General features: G+C 34.9%; 3 protein-coding genes across 4 annotated transcripts; 2 read left to right on the top strand and 1 right to left on the bottom strand.

The window, feature by feature from the left end:
- Positions 1 to 49: 49 nt before the first annotated feature.
- LOC114374997 (endoglucanase 24-like) lies at positions 50 to 7,250 on the top strand. Of its 2 annotated transcripts, XM_028332728.1 has the most exons (5): positions 50 to 880; positions 3,669 to 3,968; positions 5,499 to 5,570; positions 5,881 to 6,042; positions 6,394 to 7,250. In XM_028332728.1, the coding sequence occupies exons 1-5, from the start codon at positions 443 to 445 to the stop codon at positions 7,000 to 7,002; spliced, it is 1,581 nt and encodes a 526-aa protein (XP_028188529.1). In that variant the 5' UTR covers positions 50 to 442; the 3' UTR covers positions 7,003 to 7,250. The 2 variants fall into 2 exon arrangements, with proteins under 2 accessions (XP_028188529.1, XP_028188530.1); XM_028332729.1 differs by lacking the exon at positions 5,499 to 5,570 and having other exon boundaries at positions 55 to 880.
- A 2,498-nt stretch (positions 7,251 to 9,748) lies between these two features.
- On the top strand, positions 9,749 to 12,626 carry LOC114376067 (fructose-bisphosphate aldolase 1, chloroplastic). The gene is made up of 6 exons (XM_028333982.1): positions 9,749 to 10,121; positions 10,646 to 10,915; positions 11,275 to 11,384; positions 11,516 to 11,606; positions 11,755 to 12,024; positions 12,108 to 12,626. The coding sequence occupies exons 1-6, from the start codon at positions 9,942 to 9,944 to the stop codon at positions 12,384 to 12,386; spliced, it is 1,200 nt and encodes a 399-aa protein (XP_028189783.1). The 5' UTR covers positions 9,749 to 9,941; the 3' UTR covers positions 12,387 to 12,626.
- Positions 12,627 to 14,677: 2,051 nt separating this feature from the next.
- LOC114376065 (TATA box-binding protein-associated factor RNA polymerase I subunit B) lies at positions 14,678 to 19,439 on the bottom strand. The gene is made up of 5 exons (XM_028333980.1): positions 19,293 to 19,439; positions 17,895 to 18,568; positions 16,608 to 17,408; positions 16,348 to 16,481; positions 14,678 to 15,359 (listed from the first exon to the last, which is right to left on the bottom strand). Exons 2-5 carry the CDS (start codon positions 18,505 to 18,507, stop codon positions 14,748 to 14,750), a joined length of 2,160 nt encoding a protein of 719 aa, XP_028189781.1. The 5' UTR covers positions 18,508 to 18,568; positions 19,293 to 19,439; the 3' UTR covers positions 14,678 to 14,747.
- Between the last annotated feature and the right edge of the window lie 33 nt (positions 19,440 to 19,472).

The raw sequence follows: 19,472 nt of genomic DNA, 5'->3' as shown, positions 1-19,472 counted from the left end.
TTAAGTAGTGCTCTTCTTCATGCAGTGGATAACAGGTAGTTCCTAGCATAGAATGGAGTTAGATGAATCCAGTTCGCTGTGTGTATGTTAAAAGAAAAAGCGTGAAGGTAACGACAAACCCAATCCATCTAACCGCGCGTATAAGGTAGTAATAAGCACTTAGGTTGCGCGCGCAGACCTGTGATGTGGTTAACTTTGATTATCTTTTAGATTAGATTAGATTCCTTCTTAATATGAACCAAAACCAAAACCAAAAAAAAAAAAAAATAGTGAGTGGACCCACAAAATATAAAAGCCAAGCTCCGAACCCATCCTCACTTTTATGTGATGCCAAAGCATTTGTTCACTCACAAAGTGAGCATGTGATTTCACTGACACTTGACAACTCTGCGTTGTATATATATATAAAAACAACGGCATTTCAGTTCAATAGTATTGAATCATGCATCAATCAATGAAAATGAAGAAGGTGTTGAGGAGCTTGTTCCAAATTGCGGTTTTTCATGTGTTGTTAAAACCAAAAGCGGGATTGGGGAGCAGCCACGACTACGGAGACGCGTTGTCGAAGGCGATTATTTTCTTCGAGGGACAGCGATCGGGATTCCTGCCAGAGGATCAGAGAGTGAGTTGGCGAGGGAAGTCGGGGCTGAGCGACGGGTGGAACTACAACACGGATCTCACCGGCGGCTACTACGACGCCGGCGACAACGTCAAATTCGGGTTTCCGATGGCCTTTACCACCACAATGCTTGCGTGGAGCGTGCTCGAATTCGGTGACGTCATGCCTCCCAATGAGCTCAGGAACGCCCTCGTCGCAATTCGTTGGGCCACCGATTATCTCCTCAAGACTGTTTCTCAGCCCAATCGGATTTTCGTTCAGGTAAATTAATTACTTATTTAATTATTAATGTTGATTGTTGAGTACATAAACATCTATTCTATCTCTAATTGTAGTGGTTGTTTGTTGGTTTAGTAAACTAAATTGGTAGTACTCGTATGCTGGGTGGGTGGGTGTGTGAATGTGATGCACACTGATGCTATTCATTAAAGGGGTTGGTTTGGTTAGATTAAATTTTGTTGTCCCCTGCCCCTGATCTTAATGCTCATGATTTTTATTACTTACATTTAAGGTTTTTAACAACTAAAATTAAATTTCTCATCATAATTTTCATCTACAGTAATAATACTTAATAAAAATATAATAGAGATGCAAATATAAGCTATTTTTTGCTTTTCTTAGTTTTCATTTAAATATGACGTCATTCCTCCATTATAGGAGGGCAAAATTGTAAATTTGGTCCCTCAGTTTATCTTCAGTTTTGAATTTGATCCCCTAATAATTTAATTCATGAATTATGTTCTCATATTTTATAAAATTGTGTAATGTTGGTTCCTTAGGCCACGATTGGACGTTGACCGTTACAAAGGAATGTTGACTATCATGTGTCGCATTCTTATTAGATGATGACTGTCACATGTCATGTTTTGATTAGTCAATGAAAATAACAATACATTTTATCTTTTATGGAATCGACATTCAATCAGAACATGACATGTGACATTATTTTTCATGGAGTTGACATTTAATTAGAATATGAGACATGATAGTTATTATCATCCACGTGAGACACGTGACAATTAATGTCACTTGCTAACGGTCAACCTCCAAGTATAGACATTGCATGATTTTATAGAACAAGAGACCCCATTCGTAAATTAAATTACTGAAAAATCAAATCCAAAACTGAAAATAATCCAAAACTGAAAATAAGATGGAGTACCAAAAATATAATTTTATCATTACAAATTTTAAAATGTTTTATATGGGCATGGCCGCAAAGGCGGGTTCTACTTCTACAGTCTACTTCTTTGTCGGGATTTGACGCTTCGGGCCCCCCACAGGCAGTGCCTCTTCAATAGGTTGGGAAACCAAACAAAACCCACCGGATCTTTTTTCTTACTACTTTTAATATTTTTAGTTTGGATTAAATATATTGTGATTTTTAAAATTAATTAATTTTTAATTTTAATTTTAATATTTAACAAAAGTATTTTCTTAATTTTTAATTTTTTTTAACATTATTTGTGTTTTTAGTTCTATCCATGTATTTAGGGTTTAGGATTTATTTGATAGATTAATAATTTTAAAATTTTAAAAGTGAATTTATTGAAAACTTTATAAGATTTGAAAGGTTTTATAAAATGTGAGATTAGAAATTGTAAAGAGAAAAAATTTCAGTTTATTTATTTTGAGTAAAATTTGATGTTCGATCAATAAAGTTTAAATAGGATTTTTTCTGTAAAAAAAAATAGAAGACAATATAATTTATTGGATTATACATACTTTAAGTAGAAAAACAATAAAGTTATAAAAAAAATTAGAAAAAAATAATGACAAGACAAGATAAATTTACTTAATTTTAAAAATATATAATATAATTAATTTTAAAAAGAACTTAACAAACCCAAATTCAAACTAAAGTGAGAAAAAAATATCAATTCAACCTACATTTTTTTGGTTGTGAATCTAACCTACATTTTTTTTTTACTGTCATCACCATCATCATCAAATTGGCTGAATATCTAACGATTAGTTTCAACTTGTGAGAAGGAAGAAGGAGATGGAACCATTGAATCCACCTTTGATGGAAGGGTCAAGGTTCAAATGAATAAATTGCTTTTATATACTATGTATTAGACATAAATCGGTAATTTGAATTAATCAAGCACTTGTTGGCTTTTAGATAAAGTTGTAGCACCATTAAAGTATTTTGAATAAATGAAAACAACTCCACTCTAGTAATAGAGGGTGGACCAATTGGCAGTGTCACAATTTCATGTTATAGTCACTCAATTATTCATGAGTGATCCGCTTTCCATTCTTAAAGTTCGTGAAATTTATAGGCTTAAAAATGGTCCTTGCTGATGGCGACAACAAAGCCTTTTTCTTTTTTCATTTGATTCTTTAGGCTGTATTTGACTATTTGCATTGAGTCATGTTTAGAGATTTCCATATAGATATTATTAATTAATTATATGAAATAATTTTTATATTAAATATAAAATATTTATAAGATAATTCATTTTGTTTAAAATATTTTTTTACAATAAAATTGAAAAGCATAAAATTATTTGTAATAATTGATTTTATGTTTAAAATAATTAGTTATAAAAAAATGAGAAAATAATTAATTAAAACAATCTATTAGCTTTTAATCATAATCTCCAAAATCTTATTTATTTGAAAAAAATGTAAATAATCTAAAATTACAATATGATTTTCGCTACAATTATCAAACAAGAGAGAATAACATTATAAATATTTTTTTTATAAAAATAAATTATAAGCATCATTCCAAACATGTAGCTTAGTCACGAAGGAAATATACGTCATCTAAAAGCTAAGGAATAAAGGGACAGTGAATCATTTGATTAATGATTGCTGTCCCATTTTGCTTTATATCAAGAGTTTAACATGTACATAAAAGTTTTTTTAATAGTAACATCAACTAATCATAAATCAGTTTTGGTAGAAATATAAATTTAACTTATGTGACAATTATTTTTAGTTAGTTTATCTTGATAATTTGTATTTGGATAACAAAAATTTTTATTTTATCTATTGTGTTATGATTGCTTAATGACCTTGTTTCATATTAATGGCATAGGTGGGTGATCCAAACTCAGACCATGAATGTTGGGAGAGACCAGAGGACATGGATACAGCCAGGACTACGTATGCTGTTGATGCACCAAACGCGGCTTCCGATGTCGCCGGTGAAACAGCCGCCGCTCTAGCCGCCGCATCCATGGCATTCCGGTCATCGGACCCGGGTTACTCGGAGACATTGCGTCGTAATGCTATTACAGCCTTCCAATTTGCAGATAACTACAGGGGTGCTTACAGTGACAATGATAATGTTAAGTATAATGCCTGCCCATATTACTGCGATTTTGATGGCTATCAGGTAATTAAATTTACTATGACTTTAAATAATGAATCAAACCAACTAGTAAAATTTAAAAAAACATTTAAGAGAAGTTCCATTTAATTAACAAAGGGTTATCTCATTAACTAAAATATATATGTTTAAGTTTTTTATTTTAAGAATTAATTTACTTTAGATTATATTATTTTAATAATTTTTTTATAAATAATATAATCTAAAAACTGAATATTGATTAATAATAAAAATAATTATTTTCTTCAGTTAGTTGGTCTAAGAATAACTAATTAAAAAATATTAATTTGATTTCATATATATTTTTTAAAACAATGTGTAACTAAATAAGATACAGAATTATGTAAGTAACATACTAATGAAAATATTTGATCTTCACTAATGTTGCTATAATTAATTATATTTTTATTTTGGAATATAATTAATTATAGCAACATATAGGATTAATATTATTATTGTTCCGAGGAAAACGATTTACTTTAAACTTTTTAAACTCAGGAGACAATGAAAACGATATGGACAACGATACATCCAAATGATAAAAGAGATTTGGAAAAGTCAAAGAACATATTGCTTTCACCTGTCAGTCAATTGTGCTAATTGCGAACTAATACGAGCATATTGCGTTCAATTACCATCAAATTATACATTGGATGAAGAAATTAGATATATCTTATCATCATGTGAAAAATGTTAGCTGCACAATCTGTAAGAACTAAGAAGTATTGTTTAACTGCATTTGATGTTGTTCTTCATAAGAACAAATATTATAATAACTTGTGCATTTAAAACCTATATATTGCTAAAACGAAATTTCAATTTTAACTAGAAAAATAATAAAAAAGTTACCTATAATTGTGCGTCTAAATTTTGTACTATATTAATGTGGATAATTTCGGTGGTTGGAGGATGTCACATGTTATCACATGTGCTAGGTCTGCCAATAAGGCTTCCCGGTGCCCACTCCATAGCCAGCACAGTCAATTAGTGATTGCTAAAAGTGTACTTGTTGGAGGATGCAATTGGTTGCTTTACAAAGAAGATTTTTGTGGGGAAGTGAGGAGGGAAGAGAGAAGATAGCTTGGGTTAGTTAGGAAACAATTTGCAAAACGAGGGAGCTAGGAGGGTTGCGAGTTAAAGATTTACTTTTGTTCAATGAGGCATTAATTGCAAAGTGGAAATGAAATATGTTTCTTGAGAGGGAGAGTCTCTGGGTGTTGTGTTGGAGTCAAAATACCAAGGGTGGCAAGGGTTGGAAGGGTTGGGTGGGAGAGTTGATGATTTAAAAATAGTGTGTGGACAACATTTTTGGCAACACACATCGGGTTTCCGCGGAGTGTGGGTTCAAACTCGATGGCCGGTGATGTGGTGCCCGATTACTTGGTGTGCATGGCAACAAAGATCTTGTTCATATACGGTCATGGCTAAAAGCCTACCAAAAGGATTTTTATTATTCTTTCCAACAATGGAAACCCTTCACTAGCTAGTTGTTTAATGTTTGGATTGGTTGATTGGAGGAAATTGTTTTATATACAGGAGATAGCATATTATGCTCACGGGGTACATTTTGGGGCATGCATTGAAAAATTCTGGAAGTTGAATCTTCTGGTATGCGTATTATTTATAATATTTTAAGATTCAACATCTATGCTAAATTAAATATAGGGGCCGTGCATTGTTTTGTTATATAGGGACATCATTAGCAAATAACGTTGAGGTCAAATGATTGTGGGGTATTTGTTTCCTTGTAAATTTACTCAAGCACTTGTGCATTTTAATGAAATTTGAATTGCTGATAAAAAAAAAAACTAGTATGTTTTTATCCTCTAATATTAAAAGTAATGGTAGTTGAGTTGAGTTAGTTGTTTTTGATGGGTCAGTTAGTTATTGTTATTTTTAATTAACATTTACATGGTAGGATGAGTTGTTATGGGGAGCCGCATGGCTAAGGAGGGCGACGCAGGACGATAATTTCCTCAACTACATTCAAACCAATGGCAAAACTCTTGGTGCCGACGACAACATCAATGAGTTTGGTTGGGACAACAAACATGCTGGCCTCAACGTACTTGTCTCTAAGGTCAGCCTCATATTATTACTTCAACACTAAGTACAACCACAACCTTAAATTCACAAAATTTCATGTCATCTGAACTATATACACATCATTCACATTTTCACACACCCAAATAAAATAAATAAATAAAATTAAATGCAGCTTCATAAGTGTTTTTGGTGTTGTTTTTTCAATTAGAATTGAAGTTTCACCTTTAATGGAAACCTTTATTATGCAAGTTAAGGATGTGAAACACTAATTCAGATAGCAAAACAACACTAAAAACACCTATAAAACTGTATTTAAGTTTTGTCCAAAAATAAAAGTAACATGCACTTGTTGATAGCCGATAAATAAATTTATCAATTTTTATAGGAAGTCATAGAAGGAAACATGTACTCTCTTGAGTCCTACAAGTCCTCAGCAGAGAGCTTCATTTGCACCCTCATACCCGAATCACCAAGCTCACACATAGAGTACACGCCAGGTGGACTTGTGTACAGACCCGGAGGCAGCAACTTGCAACATGCAACTTCAATTGCTTTCCTTGAATTGGTCTATGCCAATTACCTAACACACGCTTCACAAGCCATCAATTGTGGCAATGTCTATGTTAGTGCACAAACACTTCGCCAACATGCTAAGAGGCAAGTTGATTACATTTTGGGTGATAACCCAATGGGATTATCCTACATGGTTGGCTATAGCAACTACTATCCACAACGTATTCATCACCGTGGATCTTCCTTACCCTCCATCAAGGATCATCCTCAGTTCATTGCATGCAAAGAAGGTTCAATTTATTACAATTCCACCAATCCCAATCCTAATGTTCTTGTTGGTGCCATTGTTGGAGGACCTGACGAAAATGATGATTATGTGGATGATCGAGTTGATTTTAGGAAATCCGAGCCAACCACATACATTAACGCACCATTTGTTGGGGTTTTAGCATATTTTGCTGCTAATCCCAACTTTAGTTAATATAATAAAAACAATTACCATAAGGTATAGGTTCATCTTTTTGTAAATGAAAAGATATACGCCGAAGATGTTTCTCATCTTGAGAAAATCAAGAGGGTAGAGGCTTGATTGGGTTTAGGAGCATTACTAGAAAGGATGACGGGTTTTTAATTACTTCTAAATGTTTTATTCTCGATGTTTGGATGTACGGGTTTGTTAACTATCTTAAAGTTATATCAGTGAATATAAAGTGTTCATTTTGTTTTAAATTATTAGTGTTGTTTTTTTCTTCTGACGGCTTCAAAAATTTATATAATTAACACTTACAAAAATGAGTACAAGATAAACAATTTCAAATTTGGAATTGGAGTCACGTAGAAGGAGATCAGGAGAGACAGAAAAATATTACATATTTACACATACATTTCTTACATATACTTCGAGTAATATTTAAACTACCAGATTGGTACCAAACGAGTAAAATTTCAAATTACTATTCAAGTTTCTGGATTTAATTAGTGTCTATTTTTTCTTTTAACCATAATAGGCATCCAATGTGTAAAATTATTTGGTACATAATAACCTTGAGCAAAAAGATGTAGAAGGTTTAAATAGAAATTTAATAATAATTTATTTGCGTTTTGATGCCTATCGTTAATATATCGGTCCTTATATTTTCCGTGGCCTAATTACTACAAAATTGACAAGAAATGCTAGTTGGTTTGGAATGTAAGCATTGATCAATCCGTTTTTCCAACCAAGCACAAAATAAAACAAATCAATGAAGTAACAGATGACCCTAGTCTCCTTCTCAAGCACAATGTGAATGCATCAAAAGTCAAAACTATAGATGACCCTAATTAATTTTTACTTTCAACGGTTCTTAGATCCAGTTTCCCTTCATATTATAGGTGATAGGTTGAGCTGCACAAAACATAAAGCGTGTGCTTAATGTCCCACTTAGTGGATGCAAAATTCAAGCAACAGCAGGTGTTATTCTATCAATTTAATTTGATTCCTATATCATGGTATTCTCATAAATTCATTAGAAAGGGAAAGATCAATATATTACACTGTTAAGAAATACGGAACATAAATAATAAGCTAAATAGAATTTAACAAGGGAGCTTAAAGTACCCTCTGAATAAATTCGTCATACTGATTATTCATCCACTTCTGACTTTCTGGATACCAGGATTTGCTTTCATAAACTTTATTTGCCAGGACGAGAGCATGAATAGAAAGACTTTGGGGGATTTGAATCTTTAAGCTTAATAACATTAATGATTCCCTTCCTTTCCACTAGTAAGTACTACTCGGCTGTATATGGAAATAGAGAATAGAATAAGGTTCCTATGGAAAGTGGAAAATCAGATGCGAGGGGAACTCAACCTTTTGAGTAGTAGAAAGATTTAAGATGCTGCAGGAAGTGAATGCTCCTAACTGCCAGTGTCATATAGAAAAAAGTACTTGCTGAATTTTATTATTAATGACATCTCAAAACTATTAATGCGCAATAACCAAGCCATAATCATAGACAGCTAAGGTTTCTTTGATACTCTTATGCAAGTTGTGGAGAAACTCATGAAATGAAAATATTATTCGATAAGTGGAGATACAAGCTTGCATTCATAATTTCAGAGACCCATAAAATATAAGGCTCAAAGTGATGAAGTTAAGGGGAAAAAATTCAGAAAAATGGAAGTACCCAACGCTTTCAAGAATTAGACTGGCTTAATTAACTGCATGAACCTTAAACATTTTCAATTCGTCCTCCATCTCTGTATATACTAGTAAAACTCGAACCTCGAAAAACACCCCGTATGATTAAGAATTAGTGTAATAGGGAATTAAATATCAACGTATTAGCATTACCGTTTTAGACTTCAAGTTAATTACCAGTAATGCTAAATTAATTAGATCATGACAAACTTTATTAAAAAGGTACTATCATTTAATTAGATGCGTGTATGCATAACAAGTGCGAATGCTTACTATTGGTTCGCCATGTGCTAGAAACCAATTAGTTTCTTAAGGGCATTCAGCATCCCCTTTGGACTCCCATTTCAACAAACTTTTCTACCACTTGCTTTTCAATTGATATCTTTAGGTCTTTCTAGTACCAACCTATTTCTTATTGATATATCGTTATAACACCACTACATTTCACAGGGAAAAATTCTCGACTTTTGGTATCAACAATTACAAATCAGCATCTTCTACCCCAATATTTGACAATAGAATATGAAATACTATAATTTAATTTCTGCCATGATACTTCGTACTTATCAGAAGGAGTTCATGCATTTAAAGTTTAAAACAATAAGAGCGTGACATTAATACTACTATAGTTTGTATTTATGAGTTAATTAGGCCATTGAAATATGACAGCCGTTCGATTGGGGCAGGGGAAGAAGGCATAATTACAAGGAGCCAATTGACAAGGTATGATCTGGAGACATCGTTACCTCAATCTCACAACATCTTTTCATTGAACCAAGACCATAAATCAGTAACAAGGAGACAAAACAGTTAATCAGCAAGGTAAATTATAACCTCATACATCTTTGGTCGTTTTCTTCCCCCTACGGACAACAATAATTGGTACCCTTTTTGGTGCATGGAATACATTTGTCACGACTAGGGAAAACAAATATCTATGTTTTATTTTTTCTATTTTCCAAGTAATTTTTACGAGGCTTGAAAAAAACCATCCATTTGAACCACGAAATAAATGGCAAAGGAGAATGGGAAGGAAGGAAGAAGGCTGAAGTTATCATCATCCACATGTCAAGTGAGGATAGGTTAGCTCACAGCAGCCTCAAACGAGACATCACTTGAGAACTATAAATGAAGTGAAAGCTGTGCATGTGTGGTAAAGAGGTGCATACAACTACAAAGGTTGCTGTAGGAGATAAGATATTGAAGTAGTGCTAAGTGCCTAACACCTGCAGTGAACAATGGCCTCTGCATCAGCATCTCTTCTCAAGTCTTCACTTGTTCTTGACAAGTCTGAGTGGGTGAAGGGACAAACACTTCGCCAACCTTCTGCTGCATCAGTTGTGAGATGCAACCCCACCACCCCATCAGGCCTCACCATCAGAGCTGGTTCCTATGCTGATGAGCTCGTTAAGACCGCGGTATGATAATAATAATGCACTTAACTTTTATACATATTAGGCTTTCCCATTTAATTTCTTCAAAAGTTAACAAGCAAGCATAAGTTCATTTTAGCTTATAGAGAAACTGAATATGTTCAATTTAGCTTCTCAAGTACTTATGGAAAAGTTTTTAAGATTCAAATATTAAAAGTTTCTTGTAACAAAACTTAATTGAACTATTCATTTCACACCCATAATCCATTTTCTTCTTAGCGCTGCTGAGTTATTTTTGTTTTCACATTGGCTTTGTAAAAATTTAGAGGATAAAGTGTAGTTATAATTGTCACAATTGAGATTATGATTAAATACATGCATAAGTAGTGATTATGAAAATTTTCTAATCATCAATTATAACCACACTTTATTCGCTGAAGTATGTTCTCTTTATCTTAGAAGCCAAATAAATCTTTGCTGTCCTAGTTTGCCCCCTAAGTAATGGTTTTCACATTGTTGATGCAATAATATTTTGCTGTGCGTTTTCTTGCTTGTTTGTGTGGAAACAGAAAACAGTGGCTTCACCAGGGAGGGGTATTTTGGCCATGGATGAGTCCAATGCTACCTGTGGGAAGCGTTTGGCTTCAATTGGGCTAGAGAACACTGAAGCTAACCGCCAGGCATACCGTACCCTCCTTGTGACAGTTCCAGGACTTGGTCAGTACATCTCTGGTGCCATTCTCTTTGAGGAAACTCTCTACCAATCCACAACTGATGGCAGGAAGATTGTCGACGTGCTCCTCGAGCAAAACATTGTTCCCGGTATTAAAGTCGACAAGGTAAGCCTTTTGGATTTAGGAGTCACCCTATCCTTCCCTTTCCTTTCTATGTAGTTAAATGCCATTTCAGTCTGTGCCATGCCTGAAATGATAATGGAAAAGAATAAGCACTAGTTTTGATGCCAATATGATATGTACTTATGTTTAATTGTACTATCAATCATCCAGATATTTGTTAGAGTGGCCATATGGAAAGATGTCACATGCCTCACATAAACACTAGTTAGTTGTAACATACTGGAGATTAGCTTTTTGTAGTCTATAATAGTGAAAATTTTGAAGTTAAACTCAAAAGGGAGAATTTGAATATGTATAACATTGTATGCACTAATGTGTGGTTTATGTGTCGAGAACAACAGGGTTTGGTACCCCTTGCTGGTTCCAACGACGAGTCATGGTGCCAAGGTCTTGATGGTCTTGCCTCTCGCTCGGCTGCATACTACCAGCAAGGTGCCCGTTTCGCCAAATGGTGAGTGCTAACTTCCCCCCCTTTGTGGTGGCAGCAAAATCATTTTCATAATTCCATGCCCTCCTTTTCTTGTGCTGTACTTCTTGCTCATCTTTTTCATCATATTATACCAATCCCCAATTCCATATCAGGCGTACTGTTGTGAGCATCCCCAACGGTCCCTCTGCTCTGGCAGTTAAGGAAGCTGCCTGGGGTCTGGCTCGCTATGCAGCAATTGCTCAGGTGAGAAATAGCACTTAAGTTATATTAATGATTTTATTTTTTGTTACACTTCTATTCATAGGTGATGTGTGGTAGGATACTTTTTTTTATATAAACCTAGGAAGAGGACCTATAAATTTCTAATGTTTTCATCTTATGGTTGTTTTAGGACAATGGATTGGTCCCAATTGTGGAACCAGAGATCTTGCTTGATGGGGAGCATGGTATTGACAGAACTTTTGAAGTAGCAAAAAAGGTCTGGGCAGAGGTTTTCTTCTACCTTGCTGAGAACAATGTCCTTTTTGAGGGTATTCTTCTTAAGCCTAGCATGGTTACACCTGGAGCTGAGTCCAAGGACAAGGCCAGTCCTCAGACAGTTGCTGATTACACCCTCAAGCTCCTTCACAGGAGAATTCCCCCTGCTGTCCCTGGAATTATGGTAATGCCAAATGCATCATCATTCTTTGCATTCCTAACTTCCCTCCCTTTCATGTGCTAATTAACCAATCCTGTGCTATGCAGTTTTTGTCTGGTGGACAGTCTGAGGTTGAAGCTACCCTCAACTTGAATGCCATGAACCAATCTCCAAACCCGTGGCACGTGTCGTTCTCGTATGCCAGAGCCCTCCAAAACACTGCCTTGAAGACATGGGGAGGCCGCCCAGAGAACGTGAAGGCGGCACAAGATGCACTCCTTTTCCGTGCCAAGTCCAACTCGCTCGCCCAGCTTGGGAAGTACACCGGTGAGGGTGAATCCGAGGAAGCCAAGAAGGAGTTGTTCGTCAAAGGCTACTCCTACTAAGATGTATGTAGTGAATATGATACATGTTAGGCAGCAGCAACACCAGCAGTTATAGTAGGTGTTGACGGAGGATGAAGTGGAAGAAGACTAATTTGTCTAAAATGTAATGTTTTTATAGTCTTGGAGACTATTTTTGTTTATGGTTACATGTACCTTTACAGCTTATAAACCTTCTGCTGTGAGTGGTGTACTTGATTGATTATGTCTCAATATATAACAAACATGGTTGAATCTCGGCAATCAATGAAAAAACCCATTAAAAAATGTGTTGAAATTGAAAAAACCCATTAAATGATCTTTGGGAGGAATATAGCAGCATGATCCATTGGAGTATTTGCTGGTTGAATTTGGTATTGCTGAGAAGCTCTTCTAAGACAATTTTATGTTGTCGATATTTATTTATTATGACAATCACTAGTACATATACTTTTACTACCCAACTCATACCCAATTAGGACAATAGTACAAGACTTGTGTTGGCCTTGTGTCTGTTGCATTAGTGAACCCATATCAGGTGAACTGAAACTGATCAACGAAGCACTGCAGGTTCAGCATATTATAAAGTCAAGGTGTCACTATTTTTTCTTCATGTGCTAGCATGTACAGTCTCTTGATCACTATTTTTGTAGCTTCACAGAAGCACTTTTGATCATGTACGTAGATGAATTTAAATGAGCATCACTGAAAGATATGGATACCAAATTGTGTTCATTCACAAAGTACATATCTACAATCAAAACACCAACTGATAACTAACCTGTTAAATATATAGATTTAGTTATTTACTAGAATGGATATAAAATAGGTCAAAGACAAACACAAAGAAAGTAAGAACCAAATCCATCCAGATTACTCCCTCAAAGCACGTTTCATGGTCGAGAGTTCATTTATTTAATTAAAAATCTAAAAGAAAGAAACTGAATTCAGCTCCTTGTATGAATGCGTAAGGAATATTACATGATCGACTAAAAAATGATACCATGGTTGAAAACAACTAAGCCAAATTGAAAAGGCATGGATGGGATAATGTCCATGACCTAAAAATCCAAAGTCACTGTTTACTGCACTAGTTAAGTTTGTTGAACTTTCTAATGCTTTTACTACATTTGGTAGGTATCTCCAATAGCGCTTTTGAACTCCACTAATTTTTTTTGGAGCATCTGCTAATGGCAAGCCTGCAATTGATTGAATGATATCAAGTCAAGTCAGAAAACAAGTACTAAAAAATGCTTCAGTATTCACACAATGCTTCATACAGTATACACTTTGTTTTTGGTACATTATGCTTCACACAATATTCACTGTGAGAATTTATCAAATAAAGCTTCCAAGTTCTAACAAGCAACAGAAACAAAAATGTCAAATAAGCAAAAATTACGAGATTTATAACAGATCATAATTAATTTGATATGGAACATGAATGAAAAAAACAGAGAAAGTTAACACTGAGACGGGTGCAAATGCAATGGAGTGCAAATGTGGCACCCTTCGACCGAACTTATGCACACAAGCTCAATCCTCTGCAAGTTCTTACAAGCCAAAAATAAGTGTTAAAACTTCAAGGGCTCTTCACCTAGGTAATGTTAGACTTTCCTTTCGAAATATTAGCATTAGAAATACTACCAACACTTGTATCAAAATTCATAAAAATATATTTACAATTCTTGTTTTAAGTAGCTTTCAGAATAGATGAAATGGAGAACTAGTTGAATTTTTTGGCATCCAAATAGTGACTGAAAATCTAAAGGAAACGTTTTGATTAAAGTAGATTAAGACAAGGGACCCGCATAATAAAGAATCAATTTGGCATTATGCCAAGAAGGACAATTATGTAGGCTAAATTGATCAATAAATAACTCCAACAGAACCTCCTAAGTGACTGCATAAACCAACTCAAGTAAAAACTACTAATTCCCATGTGAGAATCCATAAGCAGCATGTTATTATCAGAAACTCTGACAAGCAACATTGCTCGGAAATGGAGACAAGCATGGAAAGTCAATGAACGATTCTACTTTCCAAGTCATTGTATAATGTATATCGTAATTGACAGAAGGACACCGGTTTTAATTTGCAACTCGAAAAGGCAATGAAGCTTGCCCAATCAGATGAAACTCAAACACACACCTCCATTAGTCCTCAATAAGAAACTCCCTACACTTTCATTAACCTAAATATTTATTGATTATGAAAAACCAAGTGTCGTTTCATCCTTTTTAATTTTTCTTTGGTTCTCATCCTCTTATCTTATTCCTAATATTTATTCTTGTATGAATAATTGAAAATCAAAAGAAAAAAAAAAGAAGGAATCGGAGCATCCTTCCTCCATTCTACTATTTCTTAAAGTTAAACTATCAATTCTCAAATATTCAAATTTGATAATCCAGGAAGACCATCAGATCCATTTTCCGTGGCCTTATTACAACAAAATTGACAAGAAATGCTAGTTGGTTTGGAATGTAAGCATTGATCAATCCGTTTTTCCAACCAAGCAAGTCTTCTCTCAAGTCTCAACACACCAATATGCAAAATCCGAATGTCAACTTGTGCAATCCTGGCACAAGCCCGAAGCAAAATGTAATAATCAGCATGAGCAACATAAGTCAGCGCACCTTCGTCCCTCTTTCTCACATAGTGAATATAATCAAGTCTTTTTCGCTTGACACTAGGTGGTATATAATAAAATCTGTTCTCCTCCATCTCTAATTTCATCTGTCTAATGGCTTCCTTGACATGAGATTTTCCTGAACTGTGCTCTTGGGAATCTGAGTCTTCACTGTCTGACAAACTCTCATGGGAATTATTGTTGCTCACATCTTCAAGGCTGGTGTCATCATCAGGAAAGAGTTCATTAAAACCTTTTTTTCTAATCTTTTCCTCCTTGGATATCTTGCCAATGCATCCTTTATCCCTGGAACTCGTTTGGTTGAAAGAAGTATTTGACTGCTCTACATTTTCTGATGGTTTTGTATCCTAAAACAGAAAAAGGAGAAAGTGTTATACAACACATTTTGACAGACATTCTTCATGATGTACTCAGACAACAAAAACAACTCCCGGAAACTAGACATACCAAGGCAGATAGACAAAAAAATATTTTTATTTAATAAAATCTGCCCAACATATAACATTTAGGAGATGATGGAATACAATTTTTTATATATATAACCATAATATTTGGAGGAAAATATTCATGTAGGAGATCTTCATTAATGTTATCTCCATAAATTCTGCACTCACTATATGAGCATCTATAACTACAAGATTTCATTAAGAGAATATGAATGTACAGCCCTTCACTGATTCCAATTACATATCGTTAGAGCACAACAAACCTTCAGTGAGTGAAGGTACTAGCAGTGACATATCAGTTGACCCATGAATATATGAGCATTACTTACAGGAATCAGGTATGTCGTAATTTTGATTGTTGAACCAAGTAAATGTATTCAAATAATAATAACAATATGTAAAAGTAACAAGCAACATGCCATCTTCTAGAAATTTCTCTCAATCACTTTCATCAAAACAAAAGTTTTTAGAGAAATTTAAAGATAGATAAATGGCTGGCACTAGATTGAGTCCCTTCATTTCCGCAGGAAAAAGAAAATAAATTCTTCTCTTTATTCTATTTTGTACAAATTTGATCTGAGGAAATAAGTCCGTGGGGACAATAGTTCATTCATGATATTTTTCTTGAATTTCGACGTCCTTTACTTTAGGAAACAGTGATGTAGCCAATTTATTTTCCAAGCTTCACTGGGAAAGAAATTGAAAATCATGAACAGCCGAGCCATGTCCCATAGACAAAAGAGCACAGGCAGAGGCGCTACTTCTTTCTTAACATATCCCAGGAAATAAGAAGAAAAAAAGAAGTTTAAACTTGAAAGTAATTCCAAGACATCCTAATTCTAAAGGCCTGTGCATATCAATAGAATAACTAGCTCAATTCTTTAATTACCTCTTCATTCTGATAAAATTTCCATAGGTATTCTATCATTTTTTCTTCCTCGTGATTACCATAAGATGGTTCTGATCCAGCAAAGACAACATCCCTACAGTATTTGAGATATGTAGCCAAGTCCTTTGAATACCCTGTCCATAAATACTGGATGTTAGATAGTCATTTAATTGTTGTAAAAAATAGGACGAAAATAGAATATCAACTCGTGCAACATAGGTTTGGTTAAATATAATAATATAAGTAAACAAAAACTTCACCATAGGTATCTGCAATCTCATTATATCTTGCTTGAAGATGTTGGAGAAGCCAGGCAGAATCCAATTCGTGTTTCTGAGATCCTACTTGATCTTCAGCTGAATCTTTAGATTCTTTACCAAAATCATGTCCATTATCAGAGGCAAAAGCATTACCCATTTCACTGTTGTCTTTGGCATCATCATCACGAGACAAACTCTTCTCCCACTCTCCAAAGCCATTTATGTTATACAATATCCTTATTGCTACTACCAGAATTGACATAACGCATACATGAGTAGGTAGCCTAAAATAATTACTGGATAAGGATAACCACAAATCAGGAGGCATCGACCATTCATATATGCGGCATGCATAAGGAAGAATCTTTTCAACAGGCAGTGATAACTTTTGAAGAAAAAGATAAGCTATAGCATAAAAGTTCACGGGAGGTAACTCCAAGCCTATGAACTGAGCAATGGATGCAGCAAATGACTCTAGCTTCTGTACTGGAATAGCTTGTTGGGGCCTGAACATAACACTTGAACTAATAGGACATGCACTTGTTGGTTGTCCCATGCGCTTTTCAATTTCAACAAAAGCAGAAAAATATGGAAGCTTCCCTTCAAGTGTCCACTTCATCATGTCAGATGGCAGGACAGCTTCCCTGGCTACATGACATGCCAGAAATGAAACAGCAACAGTACAAGGTAGTGGAATCCTTTTCTTTAAAGACCTAAACCATATCATGACAGCTCGCTTGCCAAACATATTGTGGGGCTCTGTTCTGTATTTAGCACGTAACTTGTAATCTTCTGGTTCATCTGAGAACAATGCAGAAATAAACTATTAGATAGGCTTGATGGAAATATGGTAAGTATCTTCCAACTGTTGAAAAACTATAGTACACACTTCATTAACAAGCTAATCCTCTTATCTTGCTGCTATTACAATACATTTGATAATTAAGGGGTCAAATCCAAGCTTAATGAACCAAATTGAGTTGCAACTAATCATATACAATATGCTAATGAGTAAATTTTTCAGTTAATTATAAGGTTTCGTGAACTTTTAATACAAACAGAAAGCATTAGTGAAACCTTTGATGAACAAGACAAGTAATGCCCCAAATATGTCACAAGCAAATAAAGCAAGAATTGGAACTTTATGGTCAATCCTGAACCACAAATAAGCATTGACAAGTACATTGAGAAATTGACTGGAACATAAAGAACCAAACCATGCAACAAAAAAGGGTACATGTATTGTAATTTAAATGTAGAAATATAAGAGATAAAACATCATTTTACCTTCATTCTGCGTTTCAGAGTCATGGATTACTTTATCAGCCCAGTCATCACCGAAAATGCCAGTCTTGGAGACAAACCTCAACCAAATTGGGCCAACCAAGCCACAAATTAAAGGGGTCACCTTAAACTCCTTCACCAGCGCTTCACACTGAAGCTCAATCATCATCTGCAACCCCATCACATACCGCATCCTTATCTCATTGTGGTAGTCTTCAAAGCATGCAACTTGGGAGCCACCAAAATCAGCAGGAACAGAAGGACTTGCCTCATCAAACTGGGCAGCGTCAAATTCCTCCTCTCTTTTAACTTGAACATGATCATTTCGTTGAGGATTTTCATCTTCTAAACCCAGATTCCTAATGAAATTGGAGTGGGAATCGTAAAAGGAGTCATACTGAGAGATGGGCTCGGCTTTGATTGCAACAGATCGCTGGCGTTGGTGACTAGGCAAGTAGACAGCACTCTTGTTGAAGAGATCATCGTCATCAACAGCGGTGTCCATCACATCCTCGCATTGAGAACCACAGCGAAGGCAGTAGAAAAAGCCATCAGAACCATCACCAACACCCACGTTGTTACAGGTTTGGCAAATCAACTTATGGACATCAACCATTGCTACACTTGATGTTGCCTCACGCTAGGGTTTCCAAAGCTGATGACGTTTTGTTTTGCACCTTTATGAGGAATTTAGAGGGAAGAAGATGAGTGTTGTTTTTGAAAAACAAAATGCAAAAAAAAGGCGCATGATCCAAGGCACATGTCAATATAGAATTGAAGATGCTTTATTTATTTATATGTATTTTCTATATAGTGTTGCAACATAAGGAACCCATTAAAAAACATATCAGAACAGATTACTTCAATGTAAAAGCCAAACAATAATACTATAAACCAAGGCTATCTATTAGAATATGAAGCCAAATTATTACAATATTTGAAATTAAAAAGAAAAAAGAAAAGTATGCAAATGATTCAATTTATAATACCCATTTAGTTGCCGTTGTGCTTGACAGTTGAGATGCCACAATCTCATTTTTGAAATCCACAAAAGCACAATTTCTCAACTTGTATTATTAGATCAAGAAATTAAGATTAAAGCGTCATTTGAAACACAAATAATAAAATGGCCAAATGCCACTCAAATCTTTCATGCCATTTATGAATGACTTGGAAGCACCACCAAGGACCAAAAATGAGGTTCAAGTTTGGCAGTAAAAGAAAACGAATAAAAAAAATAGTGTTCACAAGCACAGCAATGATTCCTGATTCTGCACAACTAAGCAACAGAGGATTCAAAAGAAGTAGTAAATAATTTAGAGCAACCTAAGCAACAGAGGAATCAAGTGTGAACAATTTCATATAACAATTAAATTTGTTTCTCTCAGTGGTGAGGCCAACCTGGTGCGGCTGCAACTTGCGGTTGACGACCTCCTTCAACGACGACCACGGTGGACAAAGGGTGGCTCCACGGTACTAGGGTTGAAGGATGAGACTGGTGTTTCGAATCCGCGTCCCTTTAGCCAAAAACGACGTTGTTTTAATAAAAAATGATACTAAATACTAATAAGTAATAATAAG

The sequence above is a fragment of the Glycine soja genome, chromosome 11, assembly GCF_004193775.1.
Source record: "Glycine soja cultivar W05 chromosome 11, ASM419377v2, whole genome shotgun sequence".
In the NCBI taxonomy this organism is placed as follows: domain Eukaryota; kingdom Viridiplantae; phylum Streptophyta; class Magnoliopsida; order Fabales; family Fabaceae; genus Glycine; species Glycine soja.
Note: the sequence above shows the minus strand (reverse complement) of the source record. Positions and strands in the feature narration are given on the sequence as shown.